This window comes from Annulohypoxylon truncatum (genome assembly GCF_022578515.1).
Source record: "Annulohypoxylon truncatum strain CBS 140777 unplaced genomic scaffold F4807scaffold_43, whole genome shotgun sequence".
In the NCBI taxonomy this organism is placed as follows: Eukaryota; Fungi; Ascomycota; class Sordariomycetes; order Xylariales; family Hypoxylaceae; genus Annulohypoxylon; species Annulohypoxylon truncatum.
Window position 1 is genome coordinate 155,520 of NW_025953829.1, and position 25,885 is coordinate 181,404.

Genomic DNA, 25,885 nt, shown 5'->3' on the forward strand with positions numbered 1-25,885 from the left:
TGAGACTTATCATGCATACACCCATCACTGGCCTTCCTACGAGGTATATTGTAAGATATCGGTAGCACAGGGAGGAATTGTATGTAGTGCTAGTTACACCATGGATGTAAATCTTCCGACCGAGCGCCACAGATGCAGTAGTATATACAGTATATAGCTACAAATACATATATACGTTAGGCATCTAGGACCTCGGTAAGTAGGTACTTACATATCATGTAAGTCTTAGCAAATCTCGCGATTTAAGAGCAGTACAACTCTTATCCGAAGGATTATGGGCAAAGAATTGATTCAACACTCCCGCAACAGTCGAATTTGTCACCCCATTTGCAAGCGTCAACCAGTGCTGATTCGAAACAGCCGTATCGTTCACCCACGCGTTTGAGCCGTTCGTCGCCACTTTGTTATACCCAATCCGATTCCCGTACTTAAACAGTTTTCCGATGCCTAGCTCGCGGAATCCCTCGAGCCCCACTATCCCGTAAAGCGTCGTGACCGGGTCCCACGACTCGCGGATGGTGCTACACCGCCCCACATACCACTGGTACGCCGCAAGCACGGGCGAGTCTGGCAACGCTTCTCTGGTAAGGGTTTCCCCTGAATATATGTTCCCGCCAAGTTCGCCCCCGGAGTACGTAACAGGCACGCTACGCGGCCAGTTGTTGACGACGCGGTACGTGGAGGCGGGATCGCCGCCGCCAAAGTTGAATTCCCAGCCTGACGGGTACTCTCCGCCCATTATGACTAACTCCTTCACCTTTGCGGAGATGAGAGCCGGGCCCGCGAGAGATGAGATATCGTCTGCGGGGCTGTCAAGCAGTGCAGCGAGGTTAGTCAGGAAGCCGATTGAGATCAGAGTCATGCTGTGATCTTCCGCTGCTGAAAGCACCGAGCGGTATAATTCCAAAGGCGTCGGCGTTGTTGACGAGTCATTCAACGAGCGAGGCCAATTGTAAGCTATCTTGCTCGCGTATTCGCTTAAGCTATGACAATATGCCGTTAGCAAGGCTATAGAACGAAAGTGACGAGAAAACTCACGTGTAGGTGTAAGTATCGAAAAAAGACTCATTTGTCAAAGGACGCATGGCCGCAATTGGAATATCTCCATTGCCAAAAAACGTATTGAGGGCATTCGCAGCCAGCGCGCCATATTTGGAGCCGGTGTTTATGGCGACTCCGCGCAGGTCCGCCAGTCCGTAGTTGTGCAACACATTAGCCACCGTCAAGGAGCCGACGTCGTCGACGTCTGAGAAGATATCAGTGTCGATGATAATTGGTTTCGCGCGGGAGGAGCATGGCGTGTTGTGCGCGCTCACCGATAAGAAAAAGGCCGATAAGGCGAGGACGACGCGACCAAAGTTCATGATGAATCGGAATGGGGGAGGCAGGGAGGGGCCTTGCCCGCACGTGTTGTTGGCGGCACAATCAATATAAATAAACAGGAGCGGGGAAGATAGCCGATCAGAAACAGAGCCGCAGAAAATTGCCGTTGGCTACATCCGTTCGGAATCGGGGGGGCTGAGCCCGCCTAGATACATAACCCAAGCAGATTGACCTCTAAACGAAGATATAAGGCTCTATAGTATCGGGGAAAAGCGAAGCCTAATGAGAGATGAGGAGACATGAATGCGCCTTTTCACATGCATATCAGGAACACTTTCCCTAGTAGTGAGTTTAAAAGTCTTGGCATTCAGGGGTTATTTTGGAGGACTTCTATAGTTAGGTATATCATGTTGGTTGCATGCTCAAATGAGAATAATCATCTTTTTAATAGATGATTAATTCTAAGTACAACATTGCGATGTTTATGTCTCACCCAGTGCCATATGGTTGCACTTAATGATTTGTGCTTGTCCTTGGTACCCCCGAGTCTGCTCGTTAAGATTTCAGCCGTGTCGAGGGATTCAGGAGAGAACTACTTTCCCTGCTGGTAAAACTAGCCTGAAGGCAATAGAAGAATCAGATAAACGTTCCATGATTAATGAATTATTGCCGTGGTTTCGGGTTCATGGAGTGACACAGAGTATCCCCTTTGATGTTGTTAGATTCGAATAATTACTTAGATGATGTGGAATAGTCACGAATATCGAATGCGAACGATCAAAAAACACATATGGATCATAAATATCATAGATACTAGCATTTGATGTGAGGTAGGAAAAATACACTGCGGAGCACTTGATCACCTAGTAGATTCCATGAAGCAAAGATTCCAAGATTATTCTTTCATCTCATAGTGAAATAGTTCTACATATCCCAGGTTAGAAACATGTGATCATAACTCAAATAGTTCATGGCCTCGTTTCCACAGTGGCAGTTGACGTGGAAGAAAAGTGATTTTTGCCTGTTATCATGATAAGGAAACCATATTGTCGTGAGAAATTCATTTGAGTTATTGGATAAGTAGGTCGTGTACGAGTACTTAGGTACCACTTGGACAGCAGTTTCCCGGAGTGAAGTTTAAATAACACAGTAGAGTCACAATTTCCATCGGCGGCATTCAGATCAACGGCCTTGCTGGCAATGGTCTAGTTGGTTAGTGCCTCAGACACCTCGTCTTACCCCCATAAAAGACCCCCCTGAAATGGGGTGGTCCAGGGTTCGACTCTCAGGATTACCATTTACAAAAAAAAAAAAAAAAAAAAAAAAAAAAAAAAAATAGAAGAAGAAAGAATACAGTACTATCAGTACTATGGAATCTCTGGGGCCTGAAATGGAGTGGCAAAGAAATACCCAATAGCGGGGGCGCAGTAGCCAGGAGCCGATAAATAATACCTCGGGCTGGGCCTTTAAAATTTCTTTTTTATCGAGTGTATAGAAGATGGGTAGTAGACGTATCATCACCCTTAATGTCACGTAAAAGGCCGTGAGTATGACCTTTGCCGGATATCAAGTCGGCCTTGAGGTAGGTAGGAGGACCTACACCTTGACCGCACCGCAATCTTGTTCCTGAGCAGGCGTCGAGTCGCTGACTTCCCTACGGGGCTACTTTATCCTTAGTGACGAATCTTGTTACAATCCTATATTGTAGCCCTACTATATAAATTCGACTTAAGTCGATCTCGCCATCATGCCGTACGGTCAGCGTTGCTAGTGAATATACCGCGTTCCGCCGCACAACTCGCATGGAAGGCCTTCGTTCCTAGAACTCCTGAATATCATATTTGTCAATTTTCACATAAGGATATAGTGATGCCGCCTTTAATTTGATGAAGTCGTATCTATAGATACTCTTGATTGACCCGTAGTATTTGTACACGTTAGACCTCCTTAATTGGCCCTTTGAAGTAGTGTCTTGCCTTTAATATGTACCAAGAGATACTAGACAAGAGAACAAATCCAAATACCAAGACGCTCCAGTTAAACGTTTCCGGGGCTGGGTTCGTAGTCTGAGGCCAAAAGGACCAGAATAGAAGCAATGCGCTGTACATGCAGGCGAAGGCGTTGTTCACGGTTCCCAATGGCTCGGGGAGTTTCCAAGGACCCCACGTCGGAGAACCAGAATCATGAATATCTATACCTGGTGTGTAGGGTTTGAAGCCTCCTGTGCAACGTCGCCAGAGAAGTAAGCAGCTCACAAGGAGGTAGGAAGAATATAGCGCTGCGACAACAAGCGATAGTAAAGCGGAGAGCGCGACACTGGGTGCGAGTACCATCAAAGAGAGGACGAGCGTAATCGCAGTCGTTGATAATATGGAATTCATCGGCAATCTATCTTTGGTGAGCTAGTAGGCGGGTTAGTAAATCGAAATTGTGAAGGATTTTCCCAGGTGTCTTACCCTGACTAGGTATCTGCTCAGGGGAAGCCCCTTATCTCGTGAGAACGACCACATCATACGGGATGCGGAGGCATAGACGCTTATGGAGCTCGCTAAAGATAAGATGAAGATGATGCCGGCCATAAGACAGGCACCTGTTGTCGACTTGACTGCGGATTGGAAAATCTCGAGAAACGAATAAAACATCGTGTTTGCTGCTTCAACTGCCGCATCTAAGTCCGATATGCAGAACATCAGACCCACGATGATTGCGAATGCAAGTGCTCCATTTATAAAGATGCTATACATCAACGCCCTCGGTACCACTATCATAAGGTCAGTGAGCAATACATTATTCAAAGAGAGCTTGTAGTTCGAGGTCTTTTGTCAACAATAATATGTAGATCAGTTGAAATAGGAGGCTCTGACATCCGATTTAGGATAATTACGGAAGCGGGATAACATCTGGAAACGATTTGGTACGTACCGATGGCTGCAGACTGGATCTCTTCTGACATGTGGACTGCACAGTCAGCACCTATCAGCGCAGTGGCAACCGTGGGGAAGCCAACGAGAAAGCTCAACCCTTGGGTCGGCCAGTTCCCATTATTGAAAAGCGTGGTAAAGACGAAGTCTGGGGGATTATGCGGCGCGAAGTACACCATAGGAACCAATATACCGAAGAAACCCGCCAGATGGAGAACAAGGATTAGACCTTCGAACTTTGCCAGCACGCGGCCCCCAGTTAAGTTCAGCAGTACGGCGAACGATGTTGTCGCCCACATCGTAAGGATAGTGTGCCACGATAAAGGCGTGTATGTGGGATTTGCCAACACGACGATACCAAGGAGGATGGTGGAAGTCGTGTAACTAGAGGTGATAGCCATAGCCTGCCAGGCCAGGGTTGTAAGCCAGGCAGTGACATAAGTTAAGAAAGCAGAGCAGGACTCTGGTGCTATCATGGCAACCCAGTGATCTAACCATGGTCTAACGTAAGCAAGATGTCTCGAGATAGACCAGAAAGGATTGTAGCCTCACATTGTCCACCGGCTGTTGGTGCGACCGATGCCAACTCCGCCATCGTGGCTGTCACCGAAATGGTCCCAATCCATCCAAGAACGAACGCCCATACTACGGCTGCCGGGCCCCCAAGGCTAAAGGTAGGAACGGAAGTGACCAGAATTCCTTCCCACGAGCACATGGCGGAGCATGCTAGTCCAAGGATGGACATAAAGCCAAAACTACGATTGAGTAACGGTCGCTTTCCTAACTGTCTGAGTATGATATCATCTTGATTGGAGCCGCTCGATTGCTCTGACTTCGTTAGGAATGACATATTGCCGGATTGAGTTGGAAGCTGAAGCTCGATTGGCTCGATCGGTTCGATGAAGTCCTTTGACATGGTGAAAGACGACGATGACCTTTGTGATTTTGGGAAAAGTACCAACAGTACCAACAATCCAACACTTCTAAAAATGTAAATGATATATCACCCCATAAAATCCGAAAACCAAAGCGCAAAACCCGACTTGGAGGTCGGTAGCATGTGACTCCCCGAGTCGGAATTGATTGAAATTGAAGCAAAAACCTACTCCCAAGTAGGCAGGTAATCACGGCGGTGCGGTCGGTGTTGCTAGGTTGTTGCAGTTTTTCGTAAAGGCAAGCGCCGTCCTCGCAAGCACTTCAACCGCTCAGAATGATCTCAGTCATATTCATCCCTGCGCCACATGGGCTCGCCTTATGCAGTTAGTTGCACCTTCCGGGACCGAGTTCTGTCATACGTACTCTTGATTGGGTGGAGGGAGGAATCGAGGAAGTCCATTGGGTGTCTTCCAGAATCTGAAATGGAACTAAGTGATGCTGTGTAACACTCTAACTGGTGGTTGGCCAACGACCAAGCTTTTCGAGTGAGACGTAATTCAGCTCCGGTGGTAGGACTTGCTCCAGCCGCTAACGCCAACCCCCTATATCTACCCCCTAATTTCACTAACAAAAGCCTCGTGTCTCGGAGTATTAATGCACTATTGGCCCATCAGTAGTTATACAACCAATGTGGGCAGACCTTGCGGGTAGTGCGGTTACAGTCGTACGTAGAAGAATCATCCAAAATAATTATCATTGTCCCTAGAGATGTTATCAATCAGAGAAAACCATAGGTATTTCGACTTCATCTAACGGACGTTAGTAATCTTCTATGAGAACTGTTTCCTACCAATCTCAATGGTAGTAATAGCATTACCTAGCACCAATTGGGATGTCTCTTACGCTCTAAATATCGATGAACTAGCCCATAGATGAGACTTTCTCCCATCTTGATGGCTAACAATCTCGGCAGTAACGTGATCATACTTTTATAAACTTCAATGGATTGGACGACAACATCTTAGTTCTACATAATGAAACAGGACGACGATACATACAAATGTTAGCGTATCTTAAGTCTGACCTCCACACTCAGGAGTCCTACCTCTTAAGCAAGGATAGTGGTGAGATTCACGCCCCCACCATAATCGAATTCTATCGTCATCGGAACTCATGCAAGACTAATGTGTAGTTCATAGGGCTGAAAAGAGCCAGTCTTATTAACGATTCGACGGCTGGCTAACGTAGGTAGGTACGTAGTAGTTACCTAGGGACGCACACTTAGATACCTCCATACTCCCCAGGAGAAGAAACCATAGGGAAATCAAGCATTAACCAAAATAATCCCTACACACTGATTTCTCTTGACCCTTAGTACATTGATCTCGCGCGAATTGAGAGGATCAAGCTCGTCCATTGAGAAACAACTCGTTACTACTCATCCGCTTCCTCTTTCACATCCGTCTCGTTGACGATGATCTCGTACTGGCGGCTCTCTAGAGGCTCTCCAGATTTCAAGCCACGTGCGTCAGAATTTGCTACAATCCGTAATTAACTACCTAACTATAGGGCATTTAATACAGGTTGAATGTTCACTTACCTAGAGGTATCGATGAGACCATGACGCTTAGGCCAAAGATGGCCAAGCAGAGTGACTTGTAAAGCATGTTGTGTTGAGGCGGTTTGCTTGTAAAGGATAAAAGCCGATGGAGTTGAGATGAAACTTGGTTGTCAAGTCAAAGATGGTAAAGTGTCAAGTTCTAATCCCATGCCAACGGTATTATATATGTATCTGCTTCTTTATATTGAACCAGATGACCTCCATGACACTCATCAGTATAGATGTGACCAATCACTTTGAACAAGCTAGTCAATGTGTTAGTCTCAGTGCTTGCGCCACTAATCACACAAGGATGACTACCTTCACCGCGACTACCGAATGTCCTACCCAGATTTTAGAGATTCCTGTCAGATTGTATCACGGCCGATCTGTGATTCTATTGGAGATTCGGTGAATGGGGACGAGATAGTCATGAGTTTCTGAAAGTCCTAAGCAATGCTGCTGTATGACCACCCTCACCGAGGCCAATAAAGCGGTACTTTAATGCCTTTTTGCTTTTGATATTGGGTGAAAGAGGCTGCTTACTCCCATATCGGCTTCACGATGAGGCGGAGTTGGTAAGACGCCCCGACGGGTGTGGCATGGGCTTTGGCGCGATCGAGTGTCACTTGATCGCCTAACTCTTCAAGTCATATTATCCCCCCGGTCTAGATCCATCTCGCAATGACATGAACATGATAGGGTCATACATTAGTGGTTAATGAAGGCATGGTTCACTTCAACTCACGTTTTTATTCCATACAATCTTCTCAATCCCGATACACCAACTCCAAAACAAAAGAAACTAGATTTTTCTGCGTTTGGTTTCATTATGGAAAAAGACAGTGAAGATTCCGAAGTGCCTCTACTTGATCAAAGCACCAAAAGCGATGGCGTGGGCCCGGCTATGACGTGCCCCTGCCGTAATGCCTCTACCCCTATTCGATCGTGGACAAAAGCAATTTTACTTGTAACATTTTCGTTGTTAGTATACATTGCTGTACTATTGACGATCATTGTTGTAAACGGTACTGCTCAACCAGTGCGAAAGGAGTTATCTTTGCCAATGCGTGACCGCTTCAGTATGTATACTACTACCCTCATCATCACCGTGGAACTGACATGACAAAAGCGCTACCGAGAGATCTTCTAGAGTTTGAGGAGAGGCAAGGCTGGTACGCGCTTCAGCATCCATGGAACCAGGGGCCGTCTGATGAAGTTGATAAATTATGGGGTGATATGTTATATGGTTAGGCCCTATGAGACTCAACTATGGGTATATATGATATGATTTTTCGCTAACGCATTTAAAGCGCTTAATATCCGGATCAAAAAGGAGGAGGTAGACTTCCTTGGCTTAAACACAACGAACCGCGTCCAGCTCAATGGGGGCGACTATCTTGGAGTGATAGGAGGTTATCATCACCTTCACTGTCTCAACAACATGCGCATAGCGATACACTGGGATTACTACAAAGATAAGTACGGGAACTACAGCCGCCAGGAAGTTTTCAGTAGGGAACACTCAGGTATTGCACCAGATACTCTATACCCGGCTCCTACGGTATCGAAGCTAACTACACAGACCATTGTATTGATACGATCCGACAAGCGCTGATGTGCAACACGAACACCGAGGTCCATACCGCAGAGTGGCAGGATAGAGCTCATGAGTTAGGAGACAAGGAGTTAAGCGGACAGTCTACGACTACCTGTCTGAAATGGGAGAGTCTTGACAAGTGGGCGCGTTCAAGGGCTCTCAGGCCCGGAGAATATACCTTCAGGCCAGGCCCGTATTATGGGAAGATTTATGACTCCTAAGATTTGAGTGCTTATCGAATAAGGGGTGGCGCATTGAAACAGCGAATTAGGTTTACTATTAACGGAGACTTTTAAGGTGCTCGAAGTGTTTTCTTGGATTATTCTATCTTTATCTTCATCGTCGATAGTTCAAAACTACTTTATAGGTACTCGAGTTGTCAACATCGAGATTTCTTACGACTTTTCATGTTCTTCTAGGACCGTGAAGATCGTCGAGATATACCTCCGTATTAATGGACCTATAATATATTCTCCTTTAATTTGGGGGCGACAATGCTTAGTACCCAGGCGTGTATGTAGAGAGCAGACGGGATGTTGGTGTGATTGTACCACACTGTGCATACAACGTACCTATTGCAACGCGGCACCATAACCCGTACGTCCGGTTTCTTCCTGGTAGGCGGCGCCCTTGTTTCACCCCCGCATCTTGTGTAGCTTACTCTATCGTATCTATCGCAGGACTCCTTTGTTTGATAGTCGGGTCGCACAGGTGAGGAGAAAGGCGCGTAGGGCAACAGCGTCAGCAATCCCACTATGGCTACCTGCATCAGGGGTAACACGAATAAGCTTACCGACGAATAGAAGGGGCAGCGTGGCAGCGTGACAGCGTGACCTAGGTATGGAGTTCCCGGTCTTAATTGAATAAGTTCGAGACATCACGACATGTTGCGAATCTCACCCATCCAACTTTCGCCAATTACCGGTTGTCAGCCGCCACTATCACACCCATCTTACATCCTCATCCTCCTTCCCCCATTCCCGCCGTCCCGCGTCCGTATTGGATTCTTTTCGACCTAAAATCCTGCAATCGTTCCCAACGTCCAACGTCCAACATACCGCACTCGGGGATGGCGGCACAGACCATTTCGGAAGGCGAAGTCGCCTTCGACGCACCCGGTGCCGGCAAGCCGTGTAAAACCTGGTACAAGATTATCGGGAGCCTCGATTCCGAGTCCGTACCTCTCATCGCACTGCATGGAGGACCGGGAGGTGGCCACGAGTACCTAGCGCCGCTGGTTGACCTCCACGGGAAGCACGGGGTCCCCATCGTATTCTACGACCAGATAGGCTGCGCCAGGTCGACGCACCTGCAGGAGAAGAAGGGCGACGACTCGTTCTGGACCTTCGACCTCTTCGTGAAGGAGCTCGACAACCTCGTCGATCATCTGAAGCTTCGCGAGAAGGGGTTCTACGTCCTCGGCCAGAGCTGGGGTGGTATGTTGGGGAGCACGTACGCTTCCCGCCAACCGCGGGGACTGAAGAAGTTGGTGTTGGTCAGCTCTCCGGCTAGCATCCCTCTCTACATGGAAAACTGTAAGACTTTACTGGCTGGTCTGCCGAAGAACATCCGCGACACTCTCGAAGAGTGCGATAGGCTGGGCGACCACGAAAGCGAGAAGTTTCAAGAGGCGGCGTTGGTGTTTAATAAGAAACACGTCTGTCGAATTGATCCGATGCCCGAACCAGTGGTAACTGCCTTCCAACACCTAAAGGAAGATCCTACCTCATATGTCACCATGTAAGCCGTCTCGTATTTAGATAGATATCTATCTATTCAATCAACTTAGACTGACTCTTCATAATAGGCAAGGTCCGTCCGAATTCATCATCGAGGGCACTGCTTTCAAGGGTTGGGAGGGATTCAAGCGAGGCCACAATATCCAGGTGCCGACGTTACTTATCAACGGAGGATACGATGAGGTAGGGGATGTATGTTTCGAGCCATGGTTTTGGACTATTCCGAATGTGAGATGGGTCACGCTCCAAGGCGCCAGTCACATGTCCCACTGGGAGGAACGGGACCGGTTTATCCAACTTTGCGGGACTTTCCTCAATGGCTACAAATGACCTTAGATAGCAGTGTTGATCTTTCGGGGTCTTGATACCTAGTGAGACGCTACGATCGCGCTAAATGGGTAGTGCGCGGAGGGGAATTGTCGACGCTATCTACTCCGTTATTAATACTTGAGTTGCGTTTCGTCCGTCCCTTTCTTACATAACTTCATCTTCTTCGCGCCAGCTCATTATTCATAAGAAACCGTCGTCGCGGGCTTCCGGACCAGAGTAGACTAAACATGCCCACACTCGAGGTTTCGCACTTCAATATCGTGCTATCCCTTTTGGGCGGCTGGTTATCTTTATTCGGGTTGGTGTCGTATTTGGTTAAAGAGAGTCTCTACATTTCCGAGGCCTGTAAGTGTCTTGCCAAATACCATTCAGCAGCGAATTTGGATACGCCGGCAGCAATGGTAGGTATCTCTCTTCTCTGAACCTTGCTAAACGGTTGGATGCGCAGTAATCTCCCTCTTAGCGGGCGCGGCTTTCTCTCCGTATGCTGCCAACCTGATTGATCCCTTAGAGTACGCGGGATCTCGCATCAATCTAACCAGTGCTACTCTCAATTTCACCCGGCTTGTTCTAGGCATACAGCTTGTCATCGCTGGTATTCAGTTGCCAAGTCGTTATCTAGTGAAGGAATGGAGGTCTCTGCTCTTACTGCTTGGCCCCATCATGACGCTCATGTGGGTGACAACAAGCTCCATCATTTGGTTGATGATCCCCAGGTTACCCTTTTTACATGCTCTTGCTATCGGCGCCTGCGTCACACCGACGGATCCAGTGCTCTCTAGCGTCATCGTGAAAGGGGGATTTGCAGATTTGAACATCAGCAAAGATCTTCAGAAAATTGTCATCGCAGAGTCCGGGTTAAACGACGGACTCGGTTATCCATTCCTATTCTTCGCGCTGTATCTCATTAAATACACTGGCGGTGGAGAAGCCGAGTCCGGAGGCGCCGGTCACGCGATGGGACTCTTTCTCGGTGAAACGTGCGGATACGTTGTTCTTTTAAGTATCGTTTACGGCGCAATTGTCGGTTGGGTCGCCAAACGGCTGCTTCGCTTCTGCGATGACCGCGGCTTCATCGACCACGAGTACTCCATGGTATTTGCTATACCTTTGTCGCTATTCATTCTAGGGACTTGTGGTCTCATCGGCAGCGATGATATTTTGGCCTGTTTCGTAGCTGGTAATGTTTTCACTTGGGACGATTGGTTTCGGCTGAAAACCCAGGATGAGGTGATGGCAATCTTTCTCCCCAACTCTTCCCGCAACCACTGACGTTTTTCGCAGTACCTTACCCTTCCATGACCATTCAACAGTTCAACTCTCGATATCGCTGCTAATCCATATATAGCTTACTACAGCCCACGATCGACACCCTCCTTAACGTAGCCATCTTCATGTGGTACGGGATTGCCTGCCCATGGAACCTGTTTTGGGAAAATGATACCATCTCATTCTCCCACTTGATCGTATTAGGCATTCTTATCCTTCTTTTCCGCCGGCTTCCCTACATCTTCGCATTTCGGTCGCTGCTCCCTCAGACCAGAACCAGGAAGGATGCCGCATTTATGGGATTCTTCGGCCCCATAGGCTGTTCAGCGATGTTCTACCTCTACATCACCATGGAGTTCGTCAATGGTCTCAAGATAGATGATGGGGACGTATTTCGAGAGGACGTCAAATTCCTCCGCCAGGATGTAAGAGTTGTTGTTTGGTTTTTGATGATATGCAGCGTGGTGAGTTTAGTCCCATTTCGGTTTTCGCTGCGATTTCGAAATTGACGAGCTATAGGTGGTCCATGGGCTCTGTATACCCCTTGGTAATATAGGCCTACATTTGAGACGGGTTGCTAGTGGAAATCTCCAATTTCGAATGGATCGTTACCGCACTGGTATTTCTTTCGGGAATGCCTCCTTGTTTTCGTCCGAGGCAGAACGACAGCCTATCTTAGGGAGCAGGTTATGAAATCCTTGAAGCTCTCATGGAGGAGAGTCGTTCGATCAATACCCCTTCAGATTCTCGCCCAAGTATCCAATGAAGCTGAAGTTACTATTCATTGAGGTCTTTAATAGAACCCCTCGGCCCCTCAGCCAGGTAGATAGCATGTGTGTTATTCGTTGGAAATGTGGAGACGGACGAGAATGGGGCACGGATACTTGGGGCCCAAACTTGTTCGAGTCTTGGCTCTAGGGCAATAGAACTAACTAGGTGTTCATTGACTAGTTGTCTGTAGTTGAAGCAAATACGCCAGTGGCCCCTTCGGCACATCTTCACGTTCCATGAATATCTCCACCATCTTGAGTCCTTTCTTTCTATCCAACTCCCCGCTACCTAGGACCTTCTCCAAATCTCCCCATGTTCGCGCCGACGCCGTATATGTGTCTCCACTCGCACCGAAGAAGCTGGGCGCTTGTAGATATCGCCAGGACGCGACGTCGTTGTATCCAGCTTTAAGCCCGTGGATGCAACGCTCGATAGTATAGCCGTCGTTGTTTATGAGGAACAGGACAACGTCTAGATTATTGCGGATGATGGTTCCCAGTTCTTGGACAGTCATCTGGAAGCTGCCGTCCCCGATAAATAGGATCGTGCGCGCATTTTTGATGCCGTGGTAGTTGGACGAACTTATAAGTTCACGTTGGGCCAGCGCAGCGCCTTGTGCTGCGCCGAGCATGTATCCTATGGACAGCCAAGTCACAGGGGTGAACAGACGAACATGACGCGGAAGGGCCATTTCTCGGCATCCATATCCTGCAGTGCCGGTTTCACCAAGTACGATATCGCCTGGTCGTAACATAGTGGAGAGAATACGCCAAAGCCGGTCCTGTTTGATAGGACCATCCTGGGAAACACTGGTGAAGTTGTCCGACTGGTCTCGAGGAAGATCAGGATATGCTGTATACGATATTATCCTTGATGAGTCTATCTTGAGTAGAAGTTGAGAAACTGCGTATCTCGCCGGTATATCGCGAAAGACTTGGCCATTTATCCGGATTTCCGTGTCTGTAAAAAGGATGGCGGTTTGCGTTTTCGGTATGCTGGAACTGGCGAAGCTGTTGGTAGTGCTGAAGTGGGGACCAAAACACAAAACAAGGTCCGAGTTCTTGAAGAAACTCTGGACTTTCGCATCGTCGAAGTTTCCCCTATAAATTCCATGGAAATTTGGCAACGTTTCGTCTAACAGGCCTTTCCCAAAACCGGATGACCAAGTTGGCCATTTAGCATGCGAAACTAATTTCTGCACGTCGCCGATGATGCCAAGCGCTCTAACCTCACCATCAACAAGGATAATAGGCTGTCTGGCTTCGTATATCTTGTCGAGAACCTTGTCTATCACCGAGTCCTGGTATGCGTTCGGTTCGACGGTGGGAAGACATATGTTGTTTTGAAGTTGTTCTGCCGAGACCGGCGCTGCAACGAGGTCGACTGGAATCTCAAGATAAACTGGCCGACTATGCAAGAGACACTGCTGCAACACATAATCAATTTGAGCGGGAGACGTTCGAGGGTCCCTGAGGTTCGCCTGAGCTACAGTGACAGGTTGGTGCATCTGCGCGAAGCGCCGGTATTCTCCATCATTGAAAGTATGGTGTATCAGAAGCCGCGAGTCTTGAGATTCTCGTGGTGGTGTACCGACGATATGCACGACGGCTGCCCGCTCAGCATATGCCCCGGCAATGGCATTAATGGCAGATAATTCACCAACTCCAAAGGTGGTGACAAGAGCGCCTATCCCTTTAATTCGAGCATATCCGTCTGCGGCATATCCGGCGTTCAGCTCATTAGCGTTGCCAACCCAATGCAATCCCGCCGGCTCGACAAAGTCTAATAGATTGAGATTGTAGTCACCGGGCACCCCGTGTAGGGAATCGATCCCTAGCTGTTTGAGGCGAGCGAAGAGGTATTCCGAAAGCTTGAGTGTGGCCGGCATCGCGTATCATCGGCTCAAAATGGAGGTTTGGCGTGTTGATTTGGGGGACAAAAGATGATCGTTTAGATTGGTGGTCTCCTGACTTTTATAGTCGACTAGCGGCCTCGTTGTTACCCTTCTAGGAGGGGTCTAGGTTGGAGTGACCAATCATATTCGATTTCTCCATATGCCCCGATTCTTTCGTCACTACAAATACGATCTCTCCGGCTTCGCGATCTATACCGGATTCAATAACCTATCTTCTAGTTAAGCGGAATCATGCATGATTCGGGAGATAAGAGCGAATGTCCAGTCTCATCCTCCAGAAATTACTGAAGATGTTTACGAACCCAAGTTACGGGTCCGGGTCAAAAAGTTGGGGCAACCGGCTTAGTACTGTAAAAAACGCGGGTCTTCCGCTACGGGCTTCAAATGTCTCAGATACGATATCTTTAGGGGATATTCGTGCGGCACTCTCCGGACCCTTCCTCCTAAAAATCAATAGCGATATGTAAGAGGTAGATAGGCAGAATTCAGTATGTAAGGGACAAGCTGGCTCGATTACATAGATGCCTGGCGAAAAAAGAGTGGAAGCGTATGGAATCTCATTTGATACGGTGGTTTATCCCACTGATTCACGCCCCCTTTTCGAAGGCTCTGGGGTGCCTGTCTAAGTAACTTGTGGGACAGCCTCGACCGCTAGAACAACGCTATATGTCTTTTGCAGTCATGAAGACTCGATCTCTGTGCTCAGGAATTATTCTGTGCGCAAAAGCCACTGACGATGGGCAAGGACGGGTAGTTGCAGATGCCACGAAAAAGCGCGATGGCGATATTCAATTCGCAACAGATTCCAACACTTTCCGAGCGATATCATCGGGGGATTCTTCCTTCATCTCGAGGAGATCTACATCCGAGTCTTCTTTGGATGCTACGATGCATCGTCCTCCTGGACCAAAAAGCTGATATACCAGAAGCTCCAGAATCCAACCGCTAACTCCGCCCTGGTGCTTTTTTCTTCCACTCTCGAGGAGGTCGCTCGTAGCCGCACGTTTCACCTCCCACGGTTGCCCCGAGACCCTTTGAAAGGCGTCCAGGAGTTGATTCTGGCATACCTGAATTGACCGCGCCTTCACATGACGGTTTGCGGTTTCGTCCGGATGCTTCAAGACGCCGACTACAGCCTGCGCAATACCTTCCAGCGTCGTTCCGGTGAATTCCACGGTGCCGTCGTCGTAAATGACTGCGGAACGCTGTTTGACGTCGAATCCCATCAGAGGAAAACGTTTAATTGCCTTTAGTTCTCGATTAACATTTCCCAGCCCGCACTACATTGTCCGGAAAAATCTCACCCAGTCGATCGGATTGCCGATAGTAATTCCAGTGTAAGTAAAGTTGGAATTGGCTTGACATAGTTTCTTCGCATGGTCATAAGTGACTTTTCTCTGAGCGCCAATCTCCCGAAACTCGGGTAAGCTGTTGAATTTAGGACCCCAACCAAAGTCGTCAACGATAAAACGTTTGACGCCTGCAGCTTCGGCTGCGTCAATCAGAGCAATCTGGGCATGAAGACCGCCGGGGCCAATGACAGAAATAGCTGCATCTTGGCCTGATAGTGCTGCGGTCAACTTCTCGACCGTGTACTCTGTCCTCACAACTGGGATTCCGTCAGGAAAGGTTGACTCGGATTCGATTCGAGTAATGATAGTCACTTCAAAGCCTGCTCTGGTCAGGGCAGCCGTGATGGGTGTGCCGAAGTTACCCGCTGCCTATATCTGGTTAGTCAAGGTGTACAGTGCGATTTTCGAGAAGATGTGATTGTATTTAGTTTCACGGTCCCGGTTTTCAGGAGATAAGGCACAATCACTTACACCAAAGATAGCGACCTTTTTGATAACCGACATCTTGTACAAGACGCTCTTGAGAAATGATCACAACTGACGTTCAAATACAGCACAAATTAAGATGCCTACTTACCTATTATATATAATAGAAGCCTAAGCGGGACACGGGATTAAAACCCGAGATCGAACGGGTTTCAATAGGCGGTGATTTATAATCTCATCCTAGGCAGGTCTTGCATCTTGATGGAATACTATCAATAGCGAGAGCTGTTTGGTTCTATTAGTGTTTCCGTCAATGACTGCACTAACTCTTTAGAGATGGATAAATAAGGTATTATCGTGCAGTTGAGGTTTTGAGTTCGAACGTTTCATTTCCAAAGCTTGTGAACTTGAAGGGAATTTTAAGATGATCAGGTATATATTTGATAAGTTTGGCTGTTCATTCTAGAAATACATATCCAGGGCCTTTCATTATGATATCATTGTAACACAGGAAACACAGGGATCCCCCCTTTTCAGGGGTACCCGGGTACGCTTAAGTAATACTGATACATGAATTAGGATTGGCGGGTTTTACCCCACACTCAGCTCCGAGAAGACAACTCTCCAATCATCGATATTCCGCGCTCAGCCGTTCCATCGTTTCATTTCTGACAGCCTCACAATCGGAATATTTGAAGCGAGTACTTCTTACTTAGTGGGCGTACCTAGTGGTGACTTGAGGATCCGTGTGTGCGCCCTCATATCCTTCTACACTGCCTCCTCAGCCAGAGTCATATGTTCAGTAGCTTTGCCTCGGATCAGGATCCTACAAAGCCGTCTGCGCGCGATTCCGAGCCTTGATGTCCGGCTAAACTGCCATTGGATATCGGCATTCTTTAAAACCATGATTTGAACTTCAGCATCGATATCTAGTAGATTTCTATTCTTATCCGTTATTTTCTCTATACACTCTAGGTCAGCCGAGATCAAGATGACTATGTCATTTGTCCGCGCCATATCCCTCATCTTCGTCCTGGCTCTCAGCAGCATTGCCTACAAGCTATCTGATACCGGCGTAGATGGAGCGTCGCTGTTACGAGAATGTCCAATATTCTTCACTGCAGCCAAGAAATGCGACCCAATTGCGCCGAAAAGTTTCCTGCCTGCCGATGTTATGAGCGTCGCAAAAGACAAAGACAAGGGATCTCACTCACCAAACTTCAATGTTTTGGCCGACATTTTAGACGCCATGCAAGTCATGCAGACGGATTATTTCGCACCATGGCTCGGAACTTGGCCTGAGGCGATCGACTGGACCGCTGCCGTCATGGGAACTCACGTCTCCGGTGCCGTGCGCAGCCTTTCCGAAGCTATCTTCCACTTCAACTCGGAATGGGAAAGTTTTGTAGACTGGAAGTTGCAGACAAATCTGGTCGATAAGTACTTCGCCCAGATCACGGCTTACTATTTTGGACAAGACGCTTTTGCGATCCGGAACGAGGCGTATGACGATATCCTCTGGGTGGTACTCGGCTGGCTCGAGACCATCCAGCTCGTCAACGTTCATAGCGACTTGCATTTCAAGTCCGATTTCGAAGACAAGGTCTCTACGCCTGAGGTGGATAGTTTCCCGAGGCTCAGTTACATCTTTTTAAACCAGACATATCATGGAAATACATGGATTCCTGCTTTTGCTCACCGTGCTCGCGTATTCTGGGAATTGGCATCAAACGGATGGGACACAAAGCTGTGTGGCGGAGGAATGGTATGGAACCCGCGTCTGTTACCATATAAAAATGCAATTACCAACGAGCTATTTATCGCTGCTTCTATATCGATGTATCTAAACTTCCCTGGCGATGACAACCCGTCACCGTTCTACGGTCCTAGAAGCACAGATAATTCCGCCCTCCACACACGCAGCGGTCCAAGAGACGCGAGATACCTGAAAGCTGCTGTGGAAGGTTACAGATGGCTCGCCGGCTCTAATATGACGGACAAGCAGGGCCTATACACGGACGGATTTCACATCAGTGGGTATCAAGACACGGGAAACAACAACACGAAATGTGACCAGCGGAACAATATGGTCCTGTCATACAACCAAGGCGTTCTTCTCACTGGGCTTCGCGGGCTCTGGGAAGCGACAGGCGCCTCATCATACCTCTCAGACGGCCATAAGCTGATCCAAAACGTGATTCGGGCAAGCGGTTACGACCTCGCCTCGGATTCGCCCATTGACGACCTCTTGATGCTCCAACCAGGTCATCTTCCAAAATGGCACGGTCTAGGTCGCGCAGGCGTTATGGAGGACCCCTGCGACACGAGCGGGACCTGCAGCCAGGACGGACAGACCTTCAAGGGCATCTTCTTCCACCACCTAGTCGGCTTCTGCGCGCCTCTAGTTGAGCCATCCCCTTCGCCCGACTCCACCGTCAACACCAAGATTGACGGGCGCGCGTTCGCGGCAGCTCGTGACTCGCACGCGGGAGCCTGTGCCGCGTACGGCGGATGGTTGAGGCACAACGCGCGCGCGGCGCTAGCCACCCGCAAAGACGGCAAGTTCGGGCAGTGGTGGACAGCGGGGCTGCTGGACCGCTGGACCGGGCCCTGGCCCAGCATGGCGGACGACGGGGTGCCGCACGCGACGAACGGCGTCGATTACCGCAACTACGGCGTCCCGAACGACACGACGTGGCGAGCGCAGCCTAGCGACGGAGTGCCGTCTACGGAGCCAGATCAGGCGCAAAAGCCGCTCGCTGGCATAGGCGAGCTTAGGAAGCGACAGGAGATGCAGGCCAATGAAGCGGATGCGGAGGCGAACACGAAAGATCCGAATACGCGCGGGCGCGGTAGGACGGTTGAGACCCAGGGCGGTGGATTAGCGCTTCTGAGGGCTTATTGGCAGATCGTGCATGCGCCTTGATCGGGCAGCGATGCACGGTCGGCGATGCATCCTATTGGGTGTTGGATAGAGTGGTGCCGTCGGCTTATATGATATTCATCATATGATACATTTGAGGTGTGATCTTTAGATCTAGAAAGGGCAAATATAGGGGTTAGGATATTCTTTTGAATTTCTAAACCTTAAGATATGTATATAAAGATGGAAAAGAAGATATGGCGATCTTTTACGTTGATCTATTCATACATACCTATATATATATCAATACATAAAAGCACGGCAAGTATCTCATAATAGGAAGTGTGTATATGATATTTTACCTTCGAAGACCGCGTAGAGTCCAGAATCTGGTATAGAACAGTAGTTCGTATTGTATCTTAATGTCAACATCCATCTCCCTCTCTCAAAGGATAGGAGCAGTCAATACCCATCAAACAGGAATGGATACATAGCTACGTATAGGTAGTGTATTCCAAGAAGCCGATACAGGCGCCAGTGAACAAGCTATTGCGTATGCCTTCCGAATATAATTCCATGACTTGGATTTACTAAACCAATGACTCCCTCCGCACGCATAAAACGTACGCCTTTCATCGATGACCTCCGTTACGCGTTTAGCCCAGCCCGGCCTAGCCTTACAAATGCTACAGTACAATTGGTTACAACCTCCCTCCCTTTCCTATCTTCGTAGTCGTGCTCACGAACACGATGTGTTTGTTACAACGGAGATCCTCGTCCCGTACCATCCCGCTTCATATCCGTTGAAATTCGTCATCCACCTCGTGGATACCATCCATTCATTTCCTAAGCGCGGATGCTAAGTCCCGGGCTCCTAATCAGGCTCCTAGTTATCCCGCCACTCGCTGCCGTTACCAACACCACTCGCGTTCTTACCACCGCGAGCCGCCCCCGGCGCCGGCTCCGGCAGTCCCTCATCGTCGGAATCCTCCTCTTCCGACTCCTCCTCATCATCCAGCACACGAGCAAGCTCATCCGGGTCCCGCATCCGCGCGTCAGGCGCCGCGTCGTTAAACTCGTCGTCGTCATCGTCGCTGCTGCTATCATGATGTCGCACACCCTCCTGCTGAGCCTCGTGCACACCGTCGTCGGCGCTAATCGAGATGCCTCTAGCGCCCCACTTGCTCCTCCTCTGACCACCGGTGGCTCCGGCCGCGGCCCCGACACCACCGTTCCTGCCCCCGAGCGCCGGCGCGCTCTCCTCGTCCTCCGCGTCAGCGGCCTGAAAGCGCTTGTTGCCGAAGATGCGTCTGAGCAGCCAGCCGCGGCGGATGTCGTCGGCATCCACAAGGCCGCCGGCCCGCAGCTTGACGCGCTGCCGCGTGTAGTAGACCCAGAAGAAGTCGACGTAGAGCGCTGTCTGGATGACGCCGAAGATGATCTGGACGGCGCCGGCCCCCGAGTCCGACGGGTCGACGCCCCGCACGATCCAGTTAAGAATGTACAGCGCGCGGTAGGACCCGAGCGCGAGGAGATAGAAGGAGTCGATGACGGTTGGGACGGTGGTCTGTCGGAGCAGGAGCAGCTGCGGGAGCACGCAGACGGATTCGAGGATTAGGGAGAAGTCGTACATCCACTATGGGGTGATGTTAGTTAGGTCCTCGTGTTGGCTTGGTGGGCGCGAGTAGCGGGTTGCTGAGTAGGGGAGGGGAGAGAAGGGTATCTAGACTGACCCTGAAGAAGCCCCAGAGGTCACCTTTGTCGAATATTAACATGGTGAAAGGGGAGATAAACAGAGATCCCATCAAGACGACGGCGCCGAGCTTCCATGATATCTCCCGTTCTCTGGTGCGCGGGAACAGCCATCGCATAATAATTAGGATGTAGAAGGAGGACAGGACATAGAATAACTTGAAGAAGTAGTTCCAGCTCGACTTCTCGTGGAAGAAATCCGTGTATCTCGTGCAGAAGACGATCGCATAGAAGACTTGAGTGATAAAAGAGACGCCTTGAGTCGCACGTTAGTTGACGTAAGCTTTGAGATGAAGTTGAGGCAAGGGTTACGTACCCTCAGCGCTCCGGTTGCGATGGATCGCGAAGATTAGGATGCATTTCGATAGCAGATGAGAGCAATCTGCTAATATTCGGAATATCTGCAAACCATGTCTAGTCAGTTCGTTGTTGTAGGTATAATGGAATAGTTATGATTGCTAACATTCCATGCAGTCATCTTGAAAAATTGCTCCGGTTGGAGCTATCCCAACTCTGAACACAATAGTGTGGAGTTTCGAAGGTTATCCCGGCGGCCCTGATTCAACAGCTCAGAGCCGCAGAAGCAGCTTTCCTCTCGTAGTCGGAATGGTAGGACTCGAGCTACTCGAGGTGACTCTGGCGTACGCTTTCGTCGGAAATCGGAAATAGGAGAATATGGTCTTATAATGTATTCAGTAAAACGGCTGCCTGTAGGCTGAAGTATTGAAGATGTGTCGCGGAAAGGTCATGCACGACGATGATGGCCGCCCATTACGTGTATCCAAGGAGTGGGTCGACAAGGTTGCAACGAAGTAACGGCGCCGCATGTGGACGCTTGGCTGAAGCTCGCACACTGACGTTAGCTGTGGCTGGTACCGTAAGTGTCACAGCCACATACTGGTATCTTACTTAAGCATTCCATAACGCCACAAATCCGCATTCGCTGGTTTAGATCATCTGACTTTATTCACAACTTCCAGCATGCATTTTGATGGTCGATGAAATATCCAGGGCAATATATATCTCCATGCCAGGCTTCATGCACTATTGTTAATCAGAAAGGAATGGTTATCAATTACTAGGATAGACCAAAGTGGCATTCACATTGCATCCCATCTCTGTCAGTCTATGAGATACCCCTGAAGGGCAATTAGAGAGAAAATGCCTGGAATCATTCCATGCCACTACTCCTTATTTCCAAACAGTCCGGTCATATTGTCCACCCCTCCCTAATAACCAATCCTCTAGTCTGAAGTCAACTGGCTGGTCTCATGGCTCTCCGGTGCTAGGGTTGCTGCTTCAATAGCTGACTTTGGTCCCAATGTATGCTTCACGAGAGACGAGTATTCTTGTCCAAATTCATATATCCTGATACCGGGCAACTTTCGAAGGCCCCATCCTCTTCCTCCGGCCAACTTATTTAGAACCAGGTACAGTAGCGATAGTAGGGAGTTCCTAGCGAAACGCATCTCCCAGCACATGTCCATGAAGGACACCGACTCGATCTCCGCCTTCAAGCATCATGGACAAATGCAGGAGCTAAGGCAAGAGCTCTGAAACCCTGTTACGAGCTCGTCCGGATAATGTTGGGATAGTGAGATGATGTTAGGATAATCAGACGAACTTGGGATGGTCAGAAGACGAAATCTTGGGGTTTTAGTCATTCAATTGCAGTCTGAGGTGAGGGTTGTGGTTGTGTTGGCGGCCACACTAGTGGTTAACTAAGAGTCCTTTGTGCGTTCCTCAGTCAAAACTATTCCATGCAGGAGCCGTTGACGGCATCTTCCTAGACATTCCCGTTTTCGAACTTGTTGTAATTGTTATTCTTGTCGTCGGTGGAATATTCGAATTCCTTGCTCTCCACCTGGTAAAACTGGTGCATCTTGGGGAAAACCACGTCAGGTGTATCGGAATGCAAACTAGCTAGCAACATGCGGCCTCAGGTGCGGACGGCATGGTACTTCTTAAAGGGGCGATGTCGCTTGGACATCATTCGCAATCGACGTTGACTTCGATGGTGACCTTGTTAAAGTCGATGGGACGGGGAGGAGGCTCGATTGTCGGAATCGGAGCGTTAGGAGTCTGAACAAGACCATTCCATTGCGATAAGGTAACAAAAGGTGTCTCGTGAGAAGTATAAGGGAGGGTGATTCCCCCATTGTCGTAAATTGAAATGTCTTGAAATGCCACCCCAGTCTTGGCTTTCCAGCTGTCGCCCATCAAGCGCAAAAACTCTTTTTTATGTGGAGGATTGAGAGCTGGATCGGGTATGTTCATTATATCGGATCCGGGATCCGAGAAATCAACTTGTCCAGTGCTTCGGAATAACAACCAGTACCAGACTGCCTAAGCCTCTCTCTGGTTGCACGTATCGAGGAACTGGTATACCTTTCCACGCCTAACGCTTTCATTCTCGACGCAGGTTGGACATGGCTTGTTTATGAAGCCAGTCGACAATCGCGTGGCCAGTGCTTGCTTTCCGTCTGTCAGGCACAGCCACTTCCACAAGGTTGAGTTGAACTCCAATTCGATACCTTCGATGCCGAATGTGGTGTTGTCCACGTCCTTGTACTCGTCGTTCTCTCTAATGAAAAATGTGGGTTTCTTGCAAAGGTTGCAACAAGGGATACGCAGAGTAATGTGACGGTGAGGTGTCTCGCTCAGTCTTGTCACCCAGTTGTTATATTTGTCGCTCGTTTCAGTCCATTCTTCAACCTCCTCTTCCTCATTCAGCCTTTTCCCTCGAAGGTTGGGGCAGATTGGGTTGATTACTTCCTCATCACGGCGGTATTTGAGGACACACTCCTCACAGAGTTGGCTGTAAAGGGGTAGGGGATGAATGGGAGGCCAAACAAAGTCTGGGCAATGAGTAGGCAAGTCTGAATTATTATAGTTCCTGGAAGATTTCGCTTGTTCGCAACATATCTGCTTGATGCTGTCGCATATGCGAATTCCGTGGTCGTTGATGATGCCGCATGTCGGGCAAAGAAGGCTCGCCAGAATGCACATGGCGCGAAAAGATGAGGTATGATCAATCCACCTTATGATTCAGAGGATCACGAGTCAATATTTTAACTCAGGTCTCATCCAGGATGAGTCATCAGTCCTTGGGTCTGATGATGGCAACGTCTGTAACGACACCAGTGGTGTAGCAGGGGTTGTTGTACGTTTAATGAATGAACTCGTGTATGTTAGAAGAATGTGTTGTGTGGTTGTTGTATCGAAAAGCGTTTAGCTTATAGGCAGATGGTGTGTGTGTGGGTGACTGCAAGAGAAGGTGACAATAATGAAGCAAGTTAGAAGTGGAAGAAGTGATTGTTCTAGGGAAGAGTAAGTAAGTGCTAAGATAGCACAAATGCACGTAAGGCGAGTGTGGGTATAGGTGGTTAATATCAACTGGAAGTCGATGATGTAACGGGACGTTATTGGAAAAGAAATCGAGGTCGTTTTTGAGGTGGAATTGACGGTGAATAAGAAGTTAATGGCGAATGATAAGCAAGACTATACCGAGAAATGTGTGGGTGATGATGATGAAGCCAACAGCCAGCTTGGGAAGCAACAGGGGTACGACGAATAATGAATATCATCTAGCAAGTATCATCGAGCTGTTAACACACTGTCAACGTCCGTCAATGTTGTTTCATCCAGTTTCGTTGGATTTTGACAGGTTTGACAATAAGAAAGAGTTGAAATATTGTTCTTGGGAATCTCAGGGGACGAACTGCTATTTATATAGGATCTGGGGATTAAACGCACCTGCCACTGGTTTCGCTCAGAGATCTATGACTACATATGTGCCTCTGTTTATTTGACTCATCAAGGACGTGTTCAAGATGTGTACAAATGTCTTGGTTGACTAGCAACCAAAATAACAAGTCTACGATAGTACCTAAACAGCGCAACACATCTTTTAACCACGCCTCGAAACACAGGAACAGAGTTCAGAGTGAACTTAGACATAGCGAAAATTATATAGGATGGCTATACGAAAACTTTACATGAGCTAAACAAATAAACGTTAATGTCTGTATACACCTGGACGTTAGCAGATAGGGGGCTTATAAGAGTATCTATGACGCCATCCGACAGATCTTATAGAGATATAGTTGCGCAAATTATGGAATATCCGGATATAACGGATCACAGGTGGATTTAGAGTTAAATTATCACATATGTTGTGACATGTAGCTTTATACCGAAAAATGAGGGAAGCAACTTGCATATTGGCTTCTTAGGTAGGTGGGCAAGGGAAGATATGAGTAGTCTAGTCCTAGGTCTCAGTGTCAAAGCACCTTATTTTATGGTATCTTATTTTGGAATACGAACAATGAGAGTATCAGGAGGCACAGAGCCACGTATACTATCTATGTCACTCTAGAGTCTTTATGTTTTTACAGCCAAACATGACACTTCTTCCAAGTGACTGACCTGTATAGGTCGCAATCGACGTAGCTTAATGCTGTTCAGATATCATTAAGCCTTTTTGCTTCAGAGTAGGGCGCTTGCGACTTGACCATGTGGATTTCTACTCACAGGTGGCAGTCTATATTCAGATCATCCTATTTACAGATTATGTAGTATTGATCTCTTTAACCTGCCTACCTAAGTCTATAACACTTTAAATACACTTCAATTTACGTAATAGCCCATTCGCACCTCCAAAAGCTGGGTTCTATGGGAATACCATCCCATGTACTGGATCAGTGTTAGGAGGGGTTTGTAGACATAAGCTAGTCAAGGAGATAAAATACTATTGGATATAGTTACTGCTTGAAAGGCAGTAATCAAGAGTGCTCAGTTGGTGTATTGAATCATCGCCCTTGAATAATAGAGCGTGGTGTGTGGGTGACTCGGTGACAGATCTAGAAACATTGCTGTATTTGAGCAGACCCGCTTCCTATCTCGATATCAATTGCCTGATTAATTCGACCACACTTTTAAAGGGTATAAAGGCCGGGTATTGTATTAATATTAGTAGAAAAATGAAAACGCGGTAAACTTATTCTTGGAGGTTTGGCCTTTGTATGGGCGAAGCAGAACACATCGATTCGGCATCTTCATGGCTTCACATGTAGGCAGGTAGGGTTACGTCCCGTGTAAATTTAAGCTTAATGATTGAGAACAACCAGGGACAGTAGGTCCTCGCAT

The 25,885-nt window shown here is 48.3% G+C and overlaps 11 protein-coding genes across 11 annotated transcripts; 4 read left to right on the forward strand and 7 right to left on the reverse strand.

Moving 5' to 3' along the window:
• Window positions 1-214: 214 nt before the first annotated feature.
• F4807DRAFT_471093 (nucleoside hydrolase) lies at window positions 215-1,741 on the reverse strand (the record flags this gene model as incomplete). The annotated part of the gene is made up of 2 exons (XM_048002887.1): window positions 1,039-1,741; window positions 215-983 (listed from the first exon to the last, which is right to left on the reverse strand). The coding sequence occupies exons 1-2, from the start codon at window positions 1,362-1,364 to the stop codon at window positions 215-217; spliced, it is 1,095 nt and encodes a 364-aa protein (XP_047849932.1). The 5' UTR covers window positions 1,365-1,741.
• A 959-nt stretch (window positions 1,742-2,700) lies between these two features.
• F4807DRAFT_443217 (putative GABA transporter) lies at window positions 2,701-5,413 on the reverse strand. The gene is made up of 4 exons (XM_047999534.1): window positions 4,797-5,413; window positions 4,246-4,734; window positions 3,780-4,084; window positions 2,701-3,725 (listed from the first exon to the last, which is right to left on the reverse strand). The coding sequence occupies exons 1-4, from the start codon at window positions 5,158-5,160 to the stop codon at window positions 3,261-3,263; spliced, it is 1,623 nt and encodes a 540-aa protein (XP_047849933.1). The 5' UTR covers window positions 5,161-5,413; the 3' UTR covers window positions 2,701-3,260.
• A 2,139-nt stretch (window positions 5,414-7,552) lies between these two features.
• Window positions 7,553-8,766, forward strand: F4807DRAFT_471095 (uncharacterized protein; the record flags this gene model as incomplete). The annotated part of the gene is made up of 4 exons (XM_048002888.1): window positions 7,553-7,802; window positions 7,853-7,969; window positions 8,034-8,249; window positions 8,306-8,766. The coding sequence occupies 4 exons, from the start codon at window positions 7,553-7,555 to the stop codon at window positions 8,539-8,541; spliced, it is 819 nt and encodes a 272-aa protein (XP_047849934.1). The 3' UTR covers window positions 8,542-8,766.
• Window positions 8,767-9,389: 623 nt separating this feature from the next.
• F4807DRAFT_454008 (proline-specific peptidase) lies at window positions 9,390-10,389 on the forward strand (the record flags this gene model as incomplete). The annotated part of the gene is made up of 2 exons (XM_048000525.1): window positions 9,390-10,060; window positions 10,128-10,389. 2 exons carry the CDS (start codon window positions 9,390-9,392, stop codon window positions 10,387-10,389), a joined length of 933 nt encoding a protein of 310 aa, XP_047849935.1.
• A 227-nt stretch (window positions 10,390-10,616) lies between these two features.
• Window positions 10,617-12,351, forward strand: F4807DRAFT_464703 (Sodium/hydrogen exchanger family-domain-containing protein; the record flags this gene model as incomplete). Its single annotated transcript, XM_048002172.1, has 4 exons — window positions 10,617-10,734; window positions 10,838-11,619; window positions 11,748-12,122; window positions 12,178-12,351. 4 exons carry the CDS (start codon window positions 10,617-10,619, stop codon window positions 12,349-12,351), a joined length of 1,449 nt encoding a protein of 482 aa, XP_047849936.1.
• Window positions 12,352-12,587: 236 nt separating this feature from the next.
• Window positions 12,588-14,459, reverse strand: F4807DRAFT_284691 (thiamine diphosphate-binding protein). The gene has a single exon (XM_047994728.1). The coding sequence runs from the start codon at window positions 14,315-14,317 to the stop codon at window positions 12,599-12,601; it is 1,719 nt and encodes a 572-aa protein (XP_047849937.1). The 5' UTR covers window positions 14,318-14,459; the 3' UTR covers window positions 12,588-12,598.
• Window positions 14,460-15,132: 673 nt separating this feature from the next.
• On the reverse strand, window positions 15,133-16,200 carry F4807DRAFT_464705 (NAD(P)-binding protein; the record flags this gene model as incomplete). The annotated part of the gene is made up of 3 exons (XM_048002173.1): window positions 15,133-15,591; window positions 15,649-16,065; window positions 16,168-16,200. 3 exons carry the CDS (start codon window positions 16,198-16,200, stop codon window positions 15,133-15,135), a joined length of 909 nt encoding a protein of 302 aa, XP_047849938.1.
• Window positions 16,201-16,760: 560 nt separating this feature from the next.
• On the forward strand, window positions 16,761-19,338 carry F4807DRAFT_443251 (glycoside hydrolase family 76 protein). Its single transcript, XM_047999535.1, has one exon. The coding sequence runs from the start codon at window positions 17,114-17,116 to the stop codon at window positions 19,046-19,048; it is 1,935 nt and encodes a 644-aa protein (XP_047849939.1). The 5' UTR covers window positions 16,761-17,113; the 3' UTR covers window positions 19,049-19,338.
• A 521-nt stretch (window positions 19,339-19,859) lies between these two features.
• On the reverse strand, window positions 19,860-21,322 carry F4807DRAFT_284808 (ER lumen protein retaining receptor-domain-containing protein). Its single transcript, XM_047994729.1, has 4 exons — window positions 21,201-21,322; window positions 21,054-21,138; window positions 20,719-20,993; window positions 19,860-20,621 (listed from the first exon to the last, which is right to left on the reverse strand). The coding sequence occupies exons 1-4, from the start codon at window positions 21,213-21,215 to the stop codon at window positions 19,872-19,874; spliced, it is 1,125 nt and encodes a 374-aa protein (XP_047849940.1). The 5' UTR covers window positions 21,216-21,322; the 3' UTR covers window positions 19,860-19,871.
• Window positions 21,323-21,698: 376 nt separating this feature from the next.
• On the reverse strand, window positions 21,699-23,076 carry F4807DRAFT_443254 (uncharacterized protein). The gene has a single exon (XM_047999536.1). It carries the CDS (start codon window positions 23,012-23,014, stop codon window positions 22,727-22,729), a length of 288 nt encoding a protein of 95 aa, XP_047849941.1. The 5' UTR covers window positions 23,015-23,076; the 3' UTR covers window positions 21,699-22,726.
• Window positions 23,077-23,083: 7 nt separating this feature from the next.
• F4807DRAFT_471101 (uncharacterized protein) lies at window positions 23,084-23,763 on the reverse strand (the record flags this gene model as incomplete). Its single annotated transcript, XM_048002889.1, has 1 exon — window positions 23,084-23,763. The coding sequence occupies exon 1, from the start codon at window positions 23,744-23,746 to the stop codon at window positions 23,084-23,086; it is 663 nt and encodes a 220-aa protein (XP_047849942.1). The 5' UTR covers window positions 23,747-23,763.
• Between the last annotated feature and the right edge of the window lie 2,122 nt (window positions 23,764-25,885).

Bases quoted from the DNA above. Each gene is read 5' to 3' on its own strand.
- F4807DRAFT_443217 (XM_047999534.1), bottom strand. From the start codon at position 5,160: ATGTCAAAGGACTTCATCGAACCGATCGAGCCAATCGAGCTTCAGCTT. The intron at 4,735-4,796 runs GTGAGGCTACAA...GACCATGGTTAG, and splicing joins ACCAACAGCCGGTGGACAAT to ATCACTGGGTTGCCATGATA. The intron at 3,726-3,779 runs GTAAGACACCTG...CCCGCCTACTAG, and splicing joins TGAGCAGATACCTAGTCAGG to CTCACCAAAGATAGATTGCC.
- F4807DRAFT_443251 (XM_047999535.1), top strand. From the start codon at position 17,114: ATGACTATGTCATTTGTCCGCGCCATATCCCTCATCTTCGTCCTGGCT.
- F4807DRAFT_284691 (XM_047994728.1), bottom strand. From the start codon at position 14,317: ATGCCGGCCACACTCAAGCTTTCGGAATACCTCTTCGCTCGCCTCAAA.
- F4807DRAFT_443254 (XM_047999536.1), bottom strand. From the start codon at position 23,014: ATGAACATACCCGATCCAGCTCTCAATCCTCCACATAAAAAAGAGTTT.
- F4807DRAFT_284808 (XM_047994729.1), bottom strand. The intron at 20,994-21,053 runs GTACGTAACCCT...GTGCGACTCAAG, and splicing joins TCGCAACCGGAGCGCTGAGG to GCGTCTCTTTTATCACTCAA. The intron at 20,622-20,718 runs GTCAGTCTAGAT...ATCACCCCATAG, and splicing joins ACCTCTGGGGCTTCTTCAGG to TGGATGTACGACTTCTCCCT.